At 38.4% G+C, this 17747-nt stretch overlaps 1 protein-coding gene across 1 annotated transcript; it reads left to right on the plus strand.

The window, feature by feature from the left end:
- The first annotated feature begins 16646 nt into the window (after positions 1 to 16646).
- LOC138984727 (mucin-22-like) lies at positions 16647 to 17438 on the plus strand. Its single transcript, XM_070360053.1, has one exon. It carries the CDS (start codon positions 16647 to 16649, stop codon positions 17436 to 17438), a length of 792 nt encoding a protein of 263 aa, XP_070216154.1.
- The last annotated feature ends 309 nt before the right edge of the window (positions 17439 to 17747 follow it).

Consider the following 17747-nt stretch of genomic DNA (forward strand, 5'->3'; position numbering starts at 1 on the left):
TTTCCCAAACACAAATCTGGAAAGTAGTAGAGTGAGATCAGAAATGAGGCAGGTCTGTTTGATTACAGGTCCATGCTTCTAACCACTAAGTGACAAGGTATGAGTCTTTCTTCAGAATGCTTTTCACACATATACTTTTTAAAACTAAAACAAAAGATATGTAAGCAAGGCTCTCAAACTGTCCCAAAATGTTTCCCATTAATTAAAATGGGATATTAAGGATGTAATTTAAGAATATTCCCAACATTAATCAAAAACGCATAAGATTAAAATGAATTATCTCAAAGAAGTTACTGGTTTGGAGGACTGAGTGCATACTATGGTAACTGTCCATGCAATATGAGCCCAATGCCAATGGAGCCTTTACCTGCCAGGAGACTACAGTTCATGTTTATTACAGAGAAAACTTTGAGGCAGGGCTATAAATGTGAAAACTTAAGTTTTAAAATAATTGTTTTTTATTCAAAACAGTTGGTCAAAAGACAAGTTAATACATGAAACTTTCATTGAGTATAATTTGTTAAAAAATAAATTAATTTCAAAACCCTTAATTCAGTTTTTAAAAGTGAAACCATTCTAGTAACTCAATTTATCTGTAACTTATACTTTTTTCAACTCAATTTAAAAGTTAATCTTATTATATTTTAAACTCTGAAACAATCTATTCTTTATATATGGGAAAAGCCTGTTTGCTGATTTATATATATATTATATATATATAAATATTATTAATTTGGTCTTAAAAGATACACAGATAAATTCATAATTAACTAGCTCATGTATAAGTTATACATAGATAAAAGTAACATATATGCCCCCTTCAAACTACATCATATTTATATATATTAATTTGGTCTTAAAAGATACACAGATAAATTCATATTTAACTAGCTCATGTATAAGTTATACATAGATAAAAGTAACATATATGCCCCCCTTCAAACTACATCATATTTATAGGTACACAAATATAGCTTTTATAAACCTTTACATGACTGTAAATTCTCCCATAGTTTCTTTTTTTGTTTGTTTTATTATGTATTTCTTCATTTTGAGTTATGTTGGCTGGGGTATCAGTTACCATCACCTTTTGATTAGAACTTTATGAAAAAGGCCATTACTGCATTACTCACTACTGCATTGAGTATTGCCTAATTGATAACACCATGGGGCATATTATATTATTTCCCATTATTGATTCACCTTTTCGTCTTCATTAACATATCCTCTTCATTAACCTGCACTGGCCAATGGAATGTGAGCAGAGGTGTCATAGGTCATGTTCAAGCAAAAGTTTGGCTCTGTCCCTTGCTTTCCCTACTCCATGGAAAAATGCCACCCCAAACCCTACATGAGCCTAAGTTCCAAGAAAAAGATCTGGAAATGTGTTAAGTCAGTACAAAGCTGCTGGCCTATTCTGGGTGTGAGGCCAGAAGACCTCTGGGTGTAAGCCACCAGCATTTCAGGACTGTTATTTAAAGCAGTTGATTGAAACAATCATTTTCCAATAGGGCTATTGTGCAACTTAAAGGAGATATAATCTTTGGAAGACAAGAGACAGGACCATGTATTGAATGTGCACTATCCCATTTGTTTCAGACAAAACTACATGAGGTAGGAATCTGTATTTGTTATACACATAACGGAACTGATGTTCAGAGAAACTAAGTTGTTCCAGACCACAGAGTAAACAAGTAGTACAGATGGAAATTAAACTTAGTTCTAGTGTTCTTGCCTGGAGAATCCCAGGGACGGGGGAGCCTAGTGGGCTGCCGTCTATGGGGTCGCACAGAGCCGGACACGACTGAGTGACTTCCCTTTCGCTTTTCACTTTCATGCATTGGAGAAGGAAATGGCAACCCACTCCAGTGTTCTTGCCTGGAGAACCCCAGGGACGGGGGAGCCTGGTGGGCTGCCGTCTATGGGGTTGCACAGAGCCGGACACAACTGAAGCGACTGAGCAGCAGCTAGTTACTTCTACTTTTAGTTCGTGCTTTTCCTGTTACAGTTAGGAACTTCAACACGTGCTTTGTAAAATGTCAAACTCTGCATCATTATTTTTGAAAATATTCATATTGATGAAAAATTATTATAAAAACTTCAATATGAGAAAATAGATCTTGAAAAATACTATGTAAGCCACTCTGCTATGTTCATATAGTGCATAATGAATTCAGTGTAGTTTATTACTAAAAACGTATGCTATGTTCCAAAGTTTAATTTAAAAACAAAATTAACACATCTTTTATTTTAAATAATGTAATCATATTAACTTATGCTATCAAGATATTAAGCCAAAGTTTCTATTAAAAGGAGATGAAATAAATTATCCCTGTAGAAAATCAACGTCATTCATGGCACAGGACTAAGAAAATATTAATTGTCCAATATGGCTAATAAAACCAGGTTTAAAACAAAAAAAGACAGAATATGACATCTATGGAATGATGAATTAACTATGGACATATTAAAATTTTTACTGTTACATATAGTGAGCAAAATATAATTAAAAACAGGATTCTAAAATTACTGGCATATGTTTTTGTTTTTAATCAGAATTTCCTACTTACTATGTTCCAGATATATGATACATATATACATATATATATTTTTTTTTATTGTGAAGCCATTTTATCTGGATTCAGACTGTTTGTAGACCAGACAATTAAGTGCATAATTTTCCTTCCTCATTGCCTCTGTGCTTGCCTCTTTCCCTGGATCTATTTGCCATGGATTTTGATTCTGCTGAATAAGACCCTCTAGCTCCCATTAGGAATCCTTGGCTCAGACTTCTGTTTGCAAGAAGTAAGAAATCAGCCACATAAATGACAGGAGATAAGACATAATGGCTGAAGGGAAGAAGATACCCTTGGCCTTTATATCAGAAAATGTGAGGAATGGAACAAATTTGGCTGACATGACTCTCACTGTTAATGTAAGGAGAAAATCCAATGCATTTTTCTCACCAAAAAGATATCCAATAGTTGAAAGGTTGACTAAGGGAAGTTTTTTTTTTTTTTTAATAAGGCAGTTTGGGAGCCAGTTCACAAATGCAGCATCACCCAGCTTCACCACTGCCTTCAGAAACAATTTGTCTTACTTCACTTCGTTAAATAATTCATTATAAATTTTAAGTATACTAAGTGCAAAAAAGGGCATTTGTTGCAACTGTGCAGTTATATGCATTTTTACAAAGAGAGCACAACTATACAATTGACAATGAACTCAACAAACAGAAAGTTACTAGTGTCCCTGAAGCCTACTGGGGGCTCTTTGTGGACCTCAAAAATTATCATGTGAACTCAAATTTCATTTTTAATAGGGTTTAAGTGAAATGGAAGAAGTGAGAAAACCTCCTTCTGACCCCTGGTTGGACATAATTTTTTTCCCTAGATGCTATTCTCTCACCTTCACCGTATCTTCTCAGAGAGGTGCTCTTTTGGTGTTCTCTTCTGTGTGTTTTATTTTGATGAAAATTTCTAAATGTTTGCACCACTTAAAAATTAGTTCTTCCATGCAATTTTTATGTCACTATTTCTTTGATTCCAGATATGACTCAGTCAGATTAAGCAAAGATCTAAACCCAAATCAATTGTGCATGGTGCCTTTAAAAAAAAAAGTCTCATAGAGAAACACAAATTACCACTGTATTTCTTCAGACCTCAAAAAGAATTCCTTTGACATAGCAGTATCATATCAGACAGTATAGCCTAGGTTATATGTGCTATAACAAACTCAAGAACTCAGTGGCTTATAGCACATGTTATTAAAATATGGTCTACAGGATGGATTTGGCTGCTGCCCACTTTTACAAATAAAGTTTTATTGAAACAGAACCATGCTCCTTTTTTTTGGTGGGGGTGCTTATTCTCCCTGACTACTTTTTTTGCTACAATGGCAGAGTTGCATAGTTGTGGCAGAGACTGTATGACCTAAAAAGAGTCAAAAACATTTTCTTTCCTGTCTTCTTCAGAAAACATTTGGTAACCTATGCTTATAGTAACAAAGTTTATCACTTAGGTTTCATGAAGAACACAGGCTGAAGGTCATTCAGGGTGCTAGGATGAGCCTTCATCGCTCCAGCCTTCTGATGCCAACATGGATTAGCCAAAGGAGAACAGAGCATGGGGAGGTGTACCAACTCTTAAATGCGTCTCTTTTACTTACTTTTCATTAGCCAAAGCAACTCATGTGACCCTGACTGACTTCAAGACAGCAGGAAGTGTAACCTGAGTGCTCTGGGTAGAGACAACTGAAAGAATAACTGCACATCCTTAAAAATCTACTTCTAAACATACAAATACAAAACTCAGCAATCCAGACACACAATTTCACTATGAAAGAGCTCAGAAAAATACTAAAAGGTATTTTTTAAGCATCTACCATATGATCATTAAAAGGGTGGCAGAAAATACTTTATGTCACCATCACTGGTCAAAATCCACAAAAATAAAAATCATACTCTGCAAGAAGTCGACTTTTCAAAAAAATTGTGATGTTTCAGAGAAAAAGACTGTATGTCCAGGAAAAAACATGCTACTGGTGTCCTTTAAAGAATTTCTTTTAAAATTCTCAACAACAACAAAAAAAGAACTTTAGCTTTCTACTTTAAAAATTGGGATATTATGGCAATTTAATTACTCATTGAAAGGCGCTCAGTCATGTCCAATTCTTTGCACCCCCATGGACTGCAGCATGCTGGGCTCCTTTGTCCATGGAATTCTCCAGGCAAGTATACTGGAGTGGGTTCCCTCCTCCAGAGGATCTTCCCCACTCAGGAATTGAACTGGGGTCTCCTGCATTGCAGGTGGTTTTTTTTTTTACCAGTAGAGCTACTAGGGAAGCCCCAATTGCTTATTGGGTCATTTTAAAAAACTAGTGTCTCCATCTCATGGACTTTTAGCATATTGCTCAGAGAAGGCAATGGCACCCCACTCCAGTACTCTTGCCTGGAAAATCCCATGGACGGAGGAGCCTGGTAGGCTGTAGTCCATGGGGTTGCTAAGAGTCAGACACGACTGAGCGACTTCACTTTCACTTTTCACTTTCATGCATTGGAGAAGGAAATGGCAACCCACTCCAGTGTTCTTGCCTGGAGAATCCCAGGGACGGGGGAGCCTGGTGGGCTACCATCCATGGGGTCACACAGAGTCGGACACGACTGAAGTGACTTAGCAGCAGCAGCAGCATATTGTTAATAAATTCTATTAAAGAAAACAAACACTGTTTCATTTACACAAAAGCAGGCAGAAAACATGAGACCAGCAGAATCACTTCCCCTCTCCCTGTAAACAGGCTCATATCTCCTTTACCAGAAAAACAAAACCACATTCATTCTGTCACCTCCCCACATTTGATCTCTGCTAATGCTGATTCTTGACCATCAAAGTCTCTGGAAGAGTAATTTACAGAACAACCCAACCCAACAATCTCTTGCCTGTCAGAGAAAATAACACTCAGAAATATTTTACCTTGAAAAATACCTCTTTTAATGTACTCTAAAGGCCCAGTATGTATCCCCCATTCTTCTTTTACTTCAAAATAATTCTGTCTACATCCTGTATTAAACTCTTTTTTTTAATAATTACATTTACTAAGATGTTACTCACTAAATTTCCTCTAACAAATTTAATGTTATTGTCTATTCTTGACAACCCTTTTCATTTTAGGCAATTTCCATCTCTATGCGATTGACTCCCAAATCTGCAACTTCATGCTGCAACCCATTTCCAAATTATCATCCCCCATCAAGTAAAAGAAAATGAATTCACTGCTGCCTTCCTCAGTCCGACTTCTTGCTGACTTCCTTCCTTGTGTTAGGATATTACACAGATCACCCAGGTCCAAAGCCTTTATTCCTACATCTCCTTCCATGTCTAACCCATTGCTAAGCCTTGTTGGTTCCAGAACCATAATTTCCTGTTTTATTCCCTTTTCCAATACCTTTTTAGGACCAACATAATTGCAAATTTTGAACACTGCAATATACTCCTGCCTGGTTTTTCCGTGTAGAGTCTCTACAGCACCAAGCTCTCCTTTGTGACACTAGATTACTTCTTCCAACATGCTATTATTTTAGGTCAAAACTATTTGACTACTAACCACAGTACAAACCATCTGGCTAGACATCTAAGGCTTCCTCCCTCCATCTCTTCTCCAGACCACTTACCCAACATATGCCATATATTTTATATTGCATATATTAGCCAATTTGAATTATTGTCTCTTGATTTTCTACTCCCTTGCCTCTCCTCAATCTGTTCATGGCCCTGGGAATGCCCTTCCCTGATACCAACCATGTCATTAAGTGCCAAGGCTTGTATCATTATGAGACCTGCTCCTTTTTGATACCTCTATCTCCTTCGTCATCCTTAGTTTGCTCTTCTATCTTTCCCTGCTCTACTCTGTGTCCCAGAAAGCTGACCTCACTCACTGCATTATCCAACCTCCCACAGCAGCCAAGTGTGAGTTGGCCTTGGCCAGTGGGATGAGGCAGCAAGAAATGAGAAGGTGGGAAGAGAGACAGTTGGAGATACTTCTCCCTCTCTCCTTGTTTGAGGCCATGTTTTCAGGCAGTGCTGCTTTTCCTGATGACGCCAGCTCCTGTGGGGCAGGTCTCCATGCCTCTCTCCTCCCCTGGCTTCAGGAAACCATTTCCTCTCCTGGCCGCTTTAGGGCTAATAGCTTCCCGTGATTGCTACTTCTGCAACCTCAACATCCCTTTTTAGCTCCCTTGAACCCATCCAGACCTCTAAAAATAGTTTCTTCATTAAAGTTTTTTGAATCATCTGAGTTGGATTCTGTTCCCTGTTGGCAGCCTTATTGATATGAAATGGTGACATAACCCACTTATGAGCCACCAAAGGCAATTTCTTCCCATTTTGGTGACCTATGGCCAGTTCTGCATTGCATTTCTGTTATATGTATGTGCAAAGTATCTCTTCCATTTGACTGTAAGTGGTTTCTAGTTAAATACTTATCTTTGAGACTCCAAATAATCAACAGACTATCCAGCACATACAGAGACTCAATAAATACTTGTTAAATTGAGTTTACTGAATAGTAGTAAATTATGTCACAGAACACACAGCACAATAGACAAGGCCTGGAAAGAATATTACGAGCAATTTTTTGACAAATGCCCATTTTCAAAACTAACATGCATCTTTTGTCGCTACACTTGTAATCTCCCAGTATCCTGTCTTTCCACTTCTGCCTTTGTTTCGGTGACAATACCTCCTTCTCCGTCTTCCTGTTTCCATCTCTCCAAATCCTCTTGTTTCTCCTTAAATGCCAAAATTAAGGAAACAAAATGTTTATTAACATGTCTATATTCCCCACTAGTAACTTTGAAAACTGGGATAACAGTAGTAACTTTTACATGTCTTGGATGTCTGGCATTTGGAAGAAAAAAAAAACAAATATATATGTATTTTTTCTATGTAATTCTTAACTACAGTCTCCTAATCCAGAATTAATAGACCTTAACAAGTAAAATTTATTCATTTTTGGATTACCACCCCCACCCCGAAATAATATGTGAAATTGTACCATTAGATTTGTTTGCTTGCTTTGAATGTATTTTCTCCTCATGAAACTTTTAAATATCAAGGAAGCAAAGGACTAAAGTATATGGCTAGGTGACCTCCATCATTCACAGATTTTGGCAAAATAAAGATCAAATCCTGAATCCCGCCACTTGCCTTCAGTTTCCAAGGAATTCAAGATAAAAGGAGAAGCTGGGAAGGGATTGCCTGCATCTGGCTCCCAGTCCAGGTTCGACGCATGATACTGGATGCTTGGGGCTGGTGCACTGAGATGACCCAGAGGGATGGTACGGGGAGGGAGGAGGGAGGGAGTTTCAGGATGGGGAACACGTGTATACCCGTGGTGGATTCATGCTGATGTACAGCAAAACCAATACAATACTGTAAAGTAAAAAATAATAATAATAATAAATAAATCATTGAGTTAAAAAAAAAAAAAACACACCAAAAAAAAAAAAAAAAAAAATCCAAGGGATGTCCCCTACTGGCATAAACAATTAACTGCTCTGTTAAGACACAGCTTGTTAGAAACGAAGGAATATAGGTAATCAAAGAGGAAGTGGGAGAGTCAGCTGGCATCATGTGCTCTAGGAAGTCACAGAAAAAGAGCAAACTAGGGATGAGATTCTCTTAAGATAATGGAAGCAACTGCTATTCACATTTCTGAATGTTTAGCCAGTGTTCCAGGAGAAGACACATTAGCACATCTGAGTGTTCCTCTTTTATCCTGGAAGTTGTATTTCTGGTCATGCATCCTAAGAGAACATTAGCTTTTCTCACAGCTCTGTTACACTGATGACTCATACTGGGTGAGTGATCAATAAGACCCCAGCGTTCCTCTAGCCAATAACACTCCTAAAGTCATGAGTTATTGACTTTTTGAACTTAAATTTTGGAACTTCTACCTATCCGCATTCACTTCTGGCTTCTTTGGTTTGGACAATCCCCTTTACAGTACTTTGTGGTTTTAGATAACTTATGTATTTGTCATCATAATTGTTAACAGGTGTATGATCCAGAGTAATGATTTGGGAAAAGGAAGAGAGGTCCTAACAGGAGGAAGGAAGTCTGAGATAAGCTTAAGTCTTTCACTCATTTATGGTGGACACCAACATAGCAGAATAAGGAATAAAATACTGGGTTCTTCCTCTAACCAGCTGCCACCACAGGCAATTCACCTCATCTAATGACTCTGAGTTTTCTCATTTATAAACATAAAACAGTAGCCTTTAAAATTTTTCATGTTGTGGAGTTACTATTCTATGTTGATCTAAGTAGTATTAATAGCATGAGTAAATCCAGTCAAGTATATGAAGTGTATTAAACATTGAAGTGATATTTCTTCTGGTCTAAAGAATAATCTTCCAAACTGCTTTTGGAACATATAAACACCTTCAAATGATGTTCCTTATGTGTATTCCACAGACCACTACTTCTAGAAGCTTTGTGTAGACGGGCTATTTTGTTGATTTACTTTGAGAAATATGGTACCTTCTCCCCACCTCATGCCCACTTTGAGAGCTTCACAGCATATCTCATTTAATAAATCCCTTCCTGAAGAAGTGGATTTCAGTTAAACTATCATTTTAAAAAAATGACAGGAAATCAGGAGCTTTATTTGGCAATGATATCTATTAATAGCTCAAGCATCAACTTGAGTCTTTGAGAAATGCTGCCTTAGGAACATTTATTTACATGGCCTAACAACAATCTTTCATGTACATGGAGTGAAAACATTGCCAACTTTCTTGATAATTTGCAATTCAAAAGACAGAAAATATAAATGATTTGGAACTCACAGTCCAAATGAAAAATTTGGCACATTATGAGAATTTCCTGTTTGGAAGATCTGCAAATTAAATTATAATACATCAATCTCTAACACTGTTGTATGAAATAGAAAAAAAAATGATATGAAACATTATAAAGTTCTGTGTGGAAAGAACACAGTAAGTATATGTTATTCTGTATACTGAACTAGCGTTGAGAAGTGCTGATTCTTTTACAGTTAATAATTACAATAATAACATTAAGACCTGTCATTAGGAGACTCAGTAAGTAGGAAAAGAAACATAGTGCTTTAAGAAAGTTAATACCTTCAGTGACTGGACAGTTCTCAGAGAACACTGGGTTTATCTGGTGCTTGCTGGAACTTCTGATGATCATTCAAAAAGGTCCAACTGCTACTTCCTAAAAGAGTGGTCCAGAATGACCACGATGACTGATGAAAGCTTGAATTCCTGTAGCTCCCCTAAGTGCCAGACTGATTCTCAGGGCCAATTCACGAAGAAAAGCAGTCTAACTATGGGCCTTGAAGGTTACACTGTATGGGCCTTGAAGGTTACACTGTTCTTCTGAAAAGAAGCAAAGATACCAAAAAGATGATCTCTGTTTCCAGTTACCAACCTGGTCCAGACCACTGTCAGGTCTTCCCTGGACCACGTCCACAGCCTTCTTCCAGTCTCTCTTCCAGAAATCTTCCCACATTGGGCCCTAATACTCTACTCTTCATATAGCACTCACTGCTACATTTTAAACATGGTTATCTGATCATGCCACTTTCCTGTGAAAATCTACCAGCCTCCCACTGCACTTAAGAAACAGTGGTACAAGGCACAAGGCATTCACTTTGTGCTCTCAAACGTTCCCTCGGTGTCCGTCCACTCCTCTGTTGTCTGCTCCTCGAACACCTCCAGCTCACTCAAGTTTCAACTCAGCTGGCTCGATCTTAGAGAAGTCTTCCCCGCCCACCTGTTGCAGGGAGAAGCCAATTCTGATTTCGTGCTGGAACTGTTTTATGACTTGCTTTTTGTTGATTTTGTTATTATAATCATACAGAATGGCCTGCCTCAGAGAATTCTGCCCCTCTGCCTGTTAAACTAGAGTGCCTTTGTTCAGAACCCTGTCCACCTGCGGATGGCAGGAAGGAAGAAATTAATACCATCCCCAGCCTGAGGCTTGCCATTCCAGGATACGTTTGAAGATTAATGGCCTTTTCACTTTGCTTCCTAACCTCCCCTCATCTCTGGTCTATAACAGAACCTGGCATCCAGACCCCATATGATGGTTATTTTGAGGTGCTAGCCTGACATCTTCTTGGTCTTCCAGCTCCTCAATTAAAGTCTCTTCCTTGCCTCAAACCTTGTCTCTTGGAATACTGGCCTATTGTGCAATGAGCAGAGCAAGGTTGGACTCTGTAACACACCTTGTTTAAGGTAATGTCAGCTATTTTCAATAAATTTATTAATTTATTTCTTTGCAGCAGCGACAAATTTTAAAACTATTTTCTTTTTACTATTTGCCCATTGTCTGTCTCCCTGATCACTAGAATGTTAGTGCCCTAAATGTAGGGAAATTGTCTGCATTTTTCACCATTTTGTTTTGGGGACTCTTGTGTGTCCTTACCACATAGCAAGTACCCAGAAGCAATTGTCCATAAGGTAGAAAGGAAGGCTAGAAGGAATGAGGGGAAAAGGCAAATAGGGAGGGAGGTGAAAGGAAAGGTAGGGAAGTGACAGAGGCGAAAAATAAACTGGAAAAAAAAAAAGGTTTAAGAGGGATGGGGAGGAGACAAAACTGTATCTGAATGGGTGAAGAACTAAGTAACAGAGGTCAGGATTAAATTTGGAAAAATACATCATGTATTAATTAATTTAGCATTTATTAAGTGCTTACAAAGTAACAGGACTTATGCTAAGAATTGTAAGTATGGAGATGAAAGGCCTGATACTCCTGGCCTAGGAGCTCACTCACTCACTAGAGAGGGAAAAAAGAGGTGAATGACAGAGGGGTGAAGAGCGCTGAGATGGAAACATGAAAAGAATGGCTGTGACACTCAGAAGAGGACCTCTGACCCTCACACAGAGTTCATGAAGCCAGTGCAGGCTTCCTGAAAAATGGCATTCTAATGAGCACACAGACGTTAGTCATGTGAAAGACGGCAAGGGTCTATTCCAGACAGGGGTTCAAGGGGCAGAAGCAAAGAGTGCTTAGAAAATCATCGTGGTTAATTCCATGATCATGAAATAACTAGTCAGGTGGGAGGCAGAAGCCAGGTATGAACCTCAACAAGGTGACCCCAGAGCACGTGAGGAAAACAAGTAATGAGTTTTGGGAATTAAATAAATGCTTATGGTGGGATTACTGGGCGTTTTGAAAGTCCCTAACTAGGTGAAGAAAGCTGAGCGCCAAAGAATCGATGCTTTTGAACTGTGGTGTTGGAGGAGACTCTTGAGGGTCTCTTGGACTTCAAGGAGATCCAACCAGTCCATTCTGAAGGAGATCAGCCCTGGGATTTCTTTGGAAGGAATGATGCTAAAGCTGAAACTCCAGTACTTTGGCCACCTCATGCGAAGAGTTGATTCATTGGAAAAGACCCTGATTCTGGCAGGGATTGGGGGCAGGAGGAGAAGGGGACGACAGAGGATGAGATGGCTGGATGGCATTACCGACTCGATGGACATGAGTCTAAGTGAACTCCGGGAGTTGGTGATGGACAGGGAGGCCTGGTGTGCTGCGATTCATGGGGTCACAAAGAGTCGGACACGACTGAGCGACTGAACTGAACTGAACTAGGTGAACGTGAGTCTTGGTGATATCTCTAGAGAGGCTCTTCTCACACATTATTTTAGAAAAATATTGAGGTACCACATGTATCTTTATAAATGTACCCCTTTGGTGTCAAGCTCCTTCCCAGAGTTGGCACTTGTTCTTGGTACATAGAGACCAAAGGGCTTGTGCCAGGACCTGCATCCCTTTCCTTCCACTTCAGCTGTGGAAGAGTGGAAAGGGACATGGAGCTCAATGGGCAAACAGGGACCCATGGTCTACCTTTTATGAGCCCTGTGACACTGGGCAAGTCATGTAACCCTTCAGTTTCTTCGTCTATACCACAGAACCCATAAGGTACACCTACAAGCATGTGGTAAGGATTAAACAATGTGATGCTTGTGGAAATGGTTTGGAAATGTACCCTGACAACGTGACGAATGACAGAAAAACAAAGCGAGGTGTGAGCCTTGCCTCCAGCAGTGCCCCAGCCTCTGTGGTCTGTCTGAAGCTGAAGAAAAAGATGAGGAACTGAAAAGGGCTGCTTTTCCTCCATAAACATATACACAAACTGTTTGGCACATGCAGACCCATCATCATGAAATGCATTAAGTCATCAGCCTACTTTCTAGGTCTCAATGGGGAAAGGCTTAATTCCAGTCCAGAAACAGCTTCTCAACAGTCTATGGCCTCACTTTTCTTGCACTTTATTTTCTGGCAAACTCTGACCTCAGAACCATCATCAGAATGTGCAGTGTACCAGAAGGGCGGTCTGACAATTTCCCTCCATAAAGGTTAAAGAAAACATTCAGGGTGACTGCAATATGCAGAAGAATGTCTGTTCTACCGCAAAATAGAAGAAGATGTGTTCTCAGTGGATATGGGATTGTGTGGGGGAATGAAAGGAGCTTTGGGAAGAAAAAAATTAATTTCTGTATCACAGATACATTGCTTTTTACTATGATTAGTATGAAATGCCTGGCAATCAATCGTTAATGAAAATAGATTATGGATGAGTTCAATAAATGTTGATGGGATGAAATCTATCTATTCCTTAATAAGGACTGTCATTTTAACACATCGACTTTTAAAAGAATTAGGGGAATACATATGAGACAGCAGGATTATCAATGGAAGAGATTTTAATTGTACTGATGAAATAGTATTCCTTTTCCCCACTCTGCTTTTTGTCATTAAAGAGGTCCTTGGACAGCAAGGAGATCAAACCAGTCAATTCTAAAGGAAGGACTGATGCTGAAGCTTCAATACTCTGGCCACCTGATGCGAAGAACTGACTCACTGGAAAAGACTCTGATGCTGGGAAAGATTGAAGGCAGGAGGAGAAGGGGACAACAGAGGATGAGATGGGTGGATGACATCACCAACTCAATGGGCATGAGTTTGAGCAAGCTTCGGGATCTGGTGATGGACAGGGAAGCCTGGTGTGCTGCAGTCCATGGAGTTTCAGAGTCGAACACAACTGAGGGACTGAACTGAAACTGGTGAAACAATAATAATAATATAGGTACATTCATTGAGTGACTGGATTTATAAATCACTTTCTTAACTATAAGGGTATACTGTCCCCAAGATAAGGTACCAATTTTAGCCAGGTTCATTGGAGATAATTGTTTAAAGAATATATAAAGGTCCTTAAATACCAAATGTGGCAGAGAAGCAAGAGAAATATTTTTAACAGGTGAGCTTTGATTTGTCCTTCAAGTTATGCCATGAAAGTGTCCACCTGTCATTGTCCTATGCTGGTAGAAGGTCTTTGTTCTATAAGAAAACAAACCATGCAAGGATGATTCTGGTAGTTTTATGGATTAAATGAGGCAGTCTTTTTCATAAAATCAATTTTTGGCACTGAGAAAACAAAACAAAAAAGTCATTTGAGAGTAGAATTGTAGATAGAGTTTAATGTATTTAAATCTTCAAACAGGAATTTTACAAAAGTGGGATTCTTCCACAATGTTTAACTTGTACATGAAATGCACTGTTCACAATGTCAAGCCAGAAAAAAGAAATACTCTACAATGATTTACAGGTTTGTAACACTCCACTGAAACATGAAACTTTGTTGTTTTTTAATAAACCTTGAGCTCATTTTACATATGACAATTATGCTAAACAATGAGACCCTCAGTAAACACCTAATTCACAAAGTGTCACTGATGCGTCCCTTTAGTACTCGACAAACCAACTTTCTGAAACCATTAAGCAGGGTAAACCCTTCCTTCTACCAACCCACAAAGATTCCTAACCACAGAAACCCTCAAAGTTTTCCTTGGTGGGTTTATGTCAGATCCTGTTCTACTCCAGTATGGTAATGCCAGATTTAATGTGCCATGAAAATGAAACTATTATCCTGAAAATGAACTATTCATAACTTATCATTTCCCCTTTTTATTAATTAACTTGGCAACTTTTCTTCCCAAATACTCTTGAATAGTCAGAGACATGTACCACTTTTTAGTGGTTTCTGCTTGGGCCTAAATTTTCTAGCAATCCTATTACTTCCGCAATCCTTCATGTTTGCATATTCAGGGCAAGGATAAAAATCAATAAAAGGAGAATTTCTAAAAGAAGAGTAGAGATGAATTGATAATCAAAAATAATTTAAGAATAACTTTTGCCACCAATTTGTTTTCAAAAGCCAATATGAACAATTCCATTCTTGAGTATTTACTCTAGGAAAATGAAGAAGTATATGCATACAAAATCCTGTATATAAATATCCCTAATAGCTTTATGAATAACATCGTGAAATTGGAAACAACCCAAATGTTCTTTATGGATGAATGAATAAACAAATTGTGGTATATCCTTAAATGGAATACTACTCAGCAATAATAAATAAGCTAGAAATGCACAAACTTGGATGAATCTCAAAGGCATTATGCTGAATGAAAAATGCCAGTTTCATACTGTAAGCTTCCACTGATATGAAATTTTTTATAGTGAATAACAGATGGGTGGTTTGCTCAAGGTCAGCAGTTGGAGAAGACTCTGACCATGCAGGGCTGGCTTGAGGGAGGATTTTTCTGGAGGGTAACAGGATTGTTTTGTTTCCTGACTGACGTTTCCACTGATCTATACATGTTATCAAGTTTAAAGAACTATATACACCAAAATCAGTTTCACTGTGCCATAATTTAAAAAGGAAAGTTGGAGGGAAAAAATGTCTGATAGTTGGTTTTAACATGCTATGTTCTATTTTCTCCCCACCGACTTCCTTGTAGCATGTATCCTCACAGATCAAAATATAATTTCAATAAAAAAATACACAGTCCTGTCCTGTAGTCTAGCAAACCTGAGGCTATCAATCTGAGGGAGATCAAGTGACCAGAGAATCACATGAGAGGGAGGCGATTTCCCTCCACAAAGGAGAACAATTAATGCTCCAAGTAATTATCCTGCAATGCAATTTTCACACCCAAGACAGACCAACACCAGCCTTTGGAAATAGACAATTATTTATAAAAGGAACGAAGGACACTTCTGGAGCCTCATTTAAATAATTTTGGGCAGGGATGGGAAGATGCCATTGTCTTCTTCCAAGGCCCTTATTCACCTTCAACAAAGAAAGTGCTGGAGGAAAACACCCACAGTGGGGAAAAAAAGTCCAGAAATTGTGGTGAATTACATAATATGCTTAAATTTAGCCTGTGCATGTAACTATATTAGATTTTTAAAGCCAAGATATTTTCCCCTAAAAGAACACATCTGAATTATAAATGAATCACACATTTATTATTTAAATATCAAAAATATGTAATCCAGAAGTCAGCTGGGTCCTAACATCCTTCAGAGTTTTGGTGAAACTTTAACTGAGCTCCATTCCATGACTTTCCCAAATTCCTGCTAAGACTCCCTGTTTGTCTTCACCTCTGTATCCATTGCTTCTAACTTAGTTTTGTTCTAAGGCAGGTTAAAGTTTAGCTCAAGCAAAGCTTTGCATCAGGGAAAAATCCCTTCCTAAGATAGCATTTTGTTACTTCAGTAATTTCACCAGCTCACACTGCACGTCATGAAGAGGGGCCATGTCCCCAAGTCTATAGCCTTTTACCAACTCTCCAGCTTCAAGTTTTCTCTCCACGTTCTCTTACTTCTTTTCCAGGGTCACAACCAACTCCTATTTTCTGTTTCCAGTAGGGAAACTCACTCAGAACCTATGTTCTAAGTGGGAATTACATGGGAGCAGCCACTATGGAGAAAAGTATGGAGATTCCTTAAAAAACCAAAAACAGAACTATCATATGACCCTGCAATTCCATTCTTGGGCATATATCTGGATAAAACCATTAATCTGAAAAGATATTTGCATCCCAGTGTTCATTGTAGCACTCTTTATAACAGTCCGGGCATTAAAGCAACCTAAATGTCCTTCGAAAGAAGAATGGATAAAGAAGATGTGATACATATACACAATGGAATTACTACCCAGCCATTAAAATAAATAAATAAATAAATAATGCCATTTGCAGTGACATGGATGGACCTAGAGACTGTCATACAAAGTAATCAGACTTAGAGACTGTCACACTAAGTATGTCAGACTTAGAGACTGTCACACTAAGTATGTCAGACTTAGAGACTGTCACACTAAGTATGTCAGACTTAGAGACTGTCACACTAAGTATGTCAGACTTAGAGACTGTCACACTAAGTATATCAGACTTAGAGACTGTCACACTAAGTATGTCAGACTTAGAGACTGTCACACTAAGTATATCAGACTTAGAGACTGTCACACTAAGTATATCAGACTTAGAGACTGTCACACTAAGTATGTCAGACTTAGAGACTGTCACACTAAGTATGTCAGACTTAGAGACTGTCACACTAAGTATGTCAGACTTAGAGACTGTCACACTAAGTATGTCAGACTTAGAGACTGTCACACTAAGTATGTCAGACTTAGAGACTGTCACACTAAGTATGTCAGACTTAGAGACTGTCACACTAAGTATATCAGACTTAGAGACTGTCACACTAAGTATGTCAGACTTAGAGACTGTCACACTAAGTATGTCAGACTTAGAGACTGTCACACTAAGTATGTCAGACTTAGAGACTGTCACACTAAGTATGTCAGACTTAGAGACTGTCACACTAAGTATATCAGACTTAGAGACTGTCACACCAAGTATATCAGACTTAGAGACTGTCACACCAAGTATGTCAGACTTAGAGACTGTCACACCAAGTATGTCAGACTTAGAGACTGTCACACTAAGTATGTCAGACTTAGAGACTGTCACACTAAGTATGTCAGACTTAGAGACTGTCACACTAAGTATGTCAGACTTAGAGACTGTCACACTAAGTAATCAGACTTAGAGACTGTCACACTAAGTATGTCAGACTTAGAGACTGTCACACTAAGTATGTCAGACTTAGAGACTGTCACACTAAGTATGTCAGACTTAGAGACTGTCATACTAAGTATATCAGACTTAGAGACTGTCATACTAAGTATGTCAGACAGAGAAAGACAAGTATGGTATCACTTATATGTGAAATCTAAAACATAGTAAAATGAACCTGTTTACAAAATAGAAATTGAGTCACAGATGTAGAAAACAAACTAACAGTTATGGGGGGGTGATAAATTGGGAGACTGGGATTGACATATACACACTACTATAT

Source organism: Bos mutus, chromosome 22 (assembly GCF_027580195.1).
Source record: "Bos mutus isolate GX-2022 chromosome 22, NWIPB_WYAK_1.1, whole genome shotgun sequence".
Taxonomy (NCBI): domain Eukaryota; kingdom Metazoa; phylum Chordata; class Mammalia; order Artiodactyla; family Bovidae; genus Bos; species Bos mutus.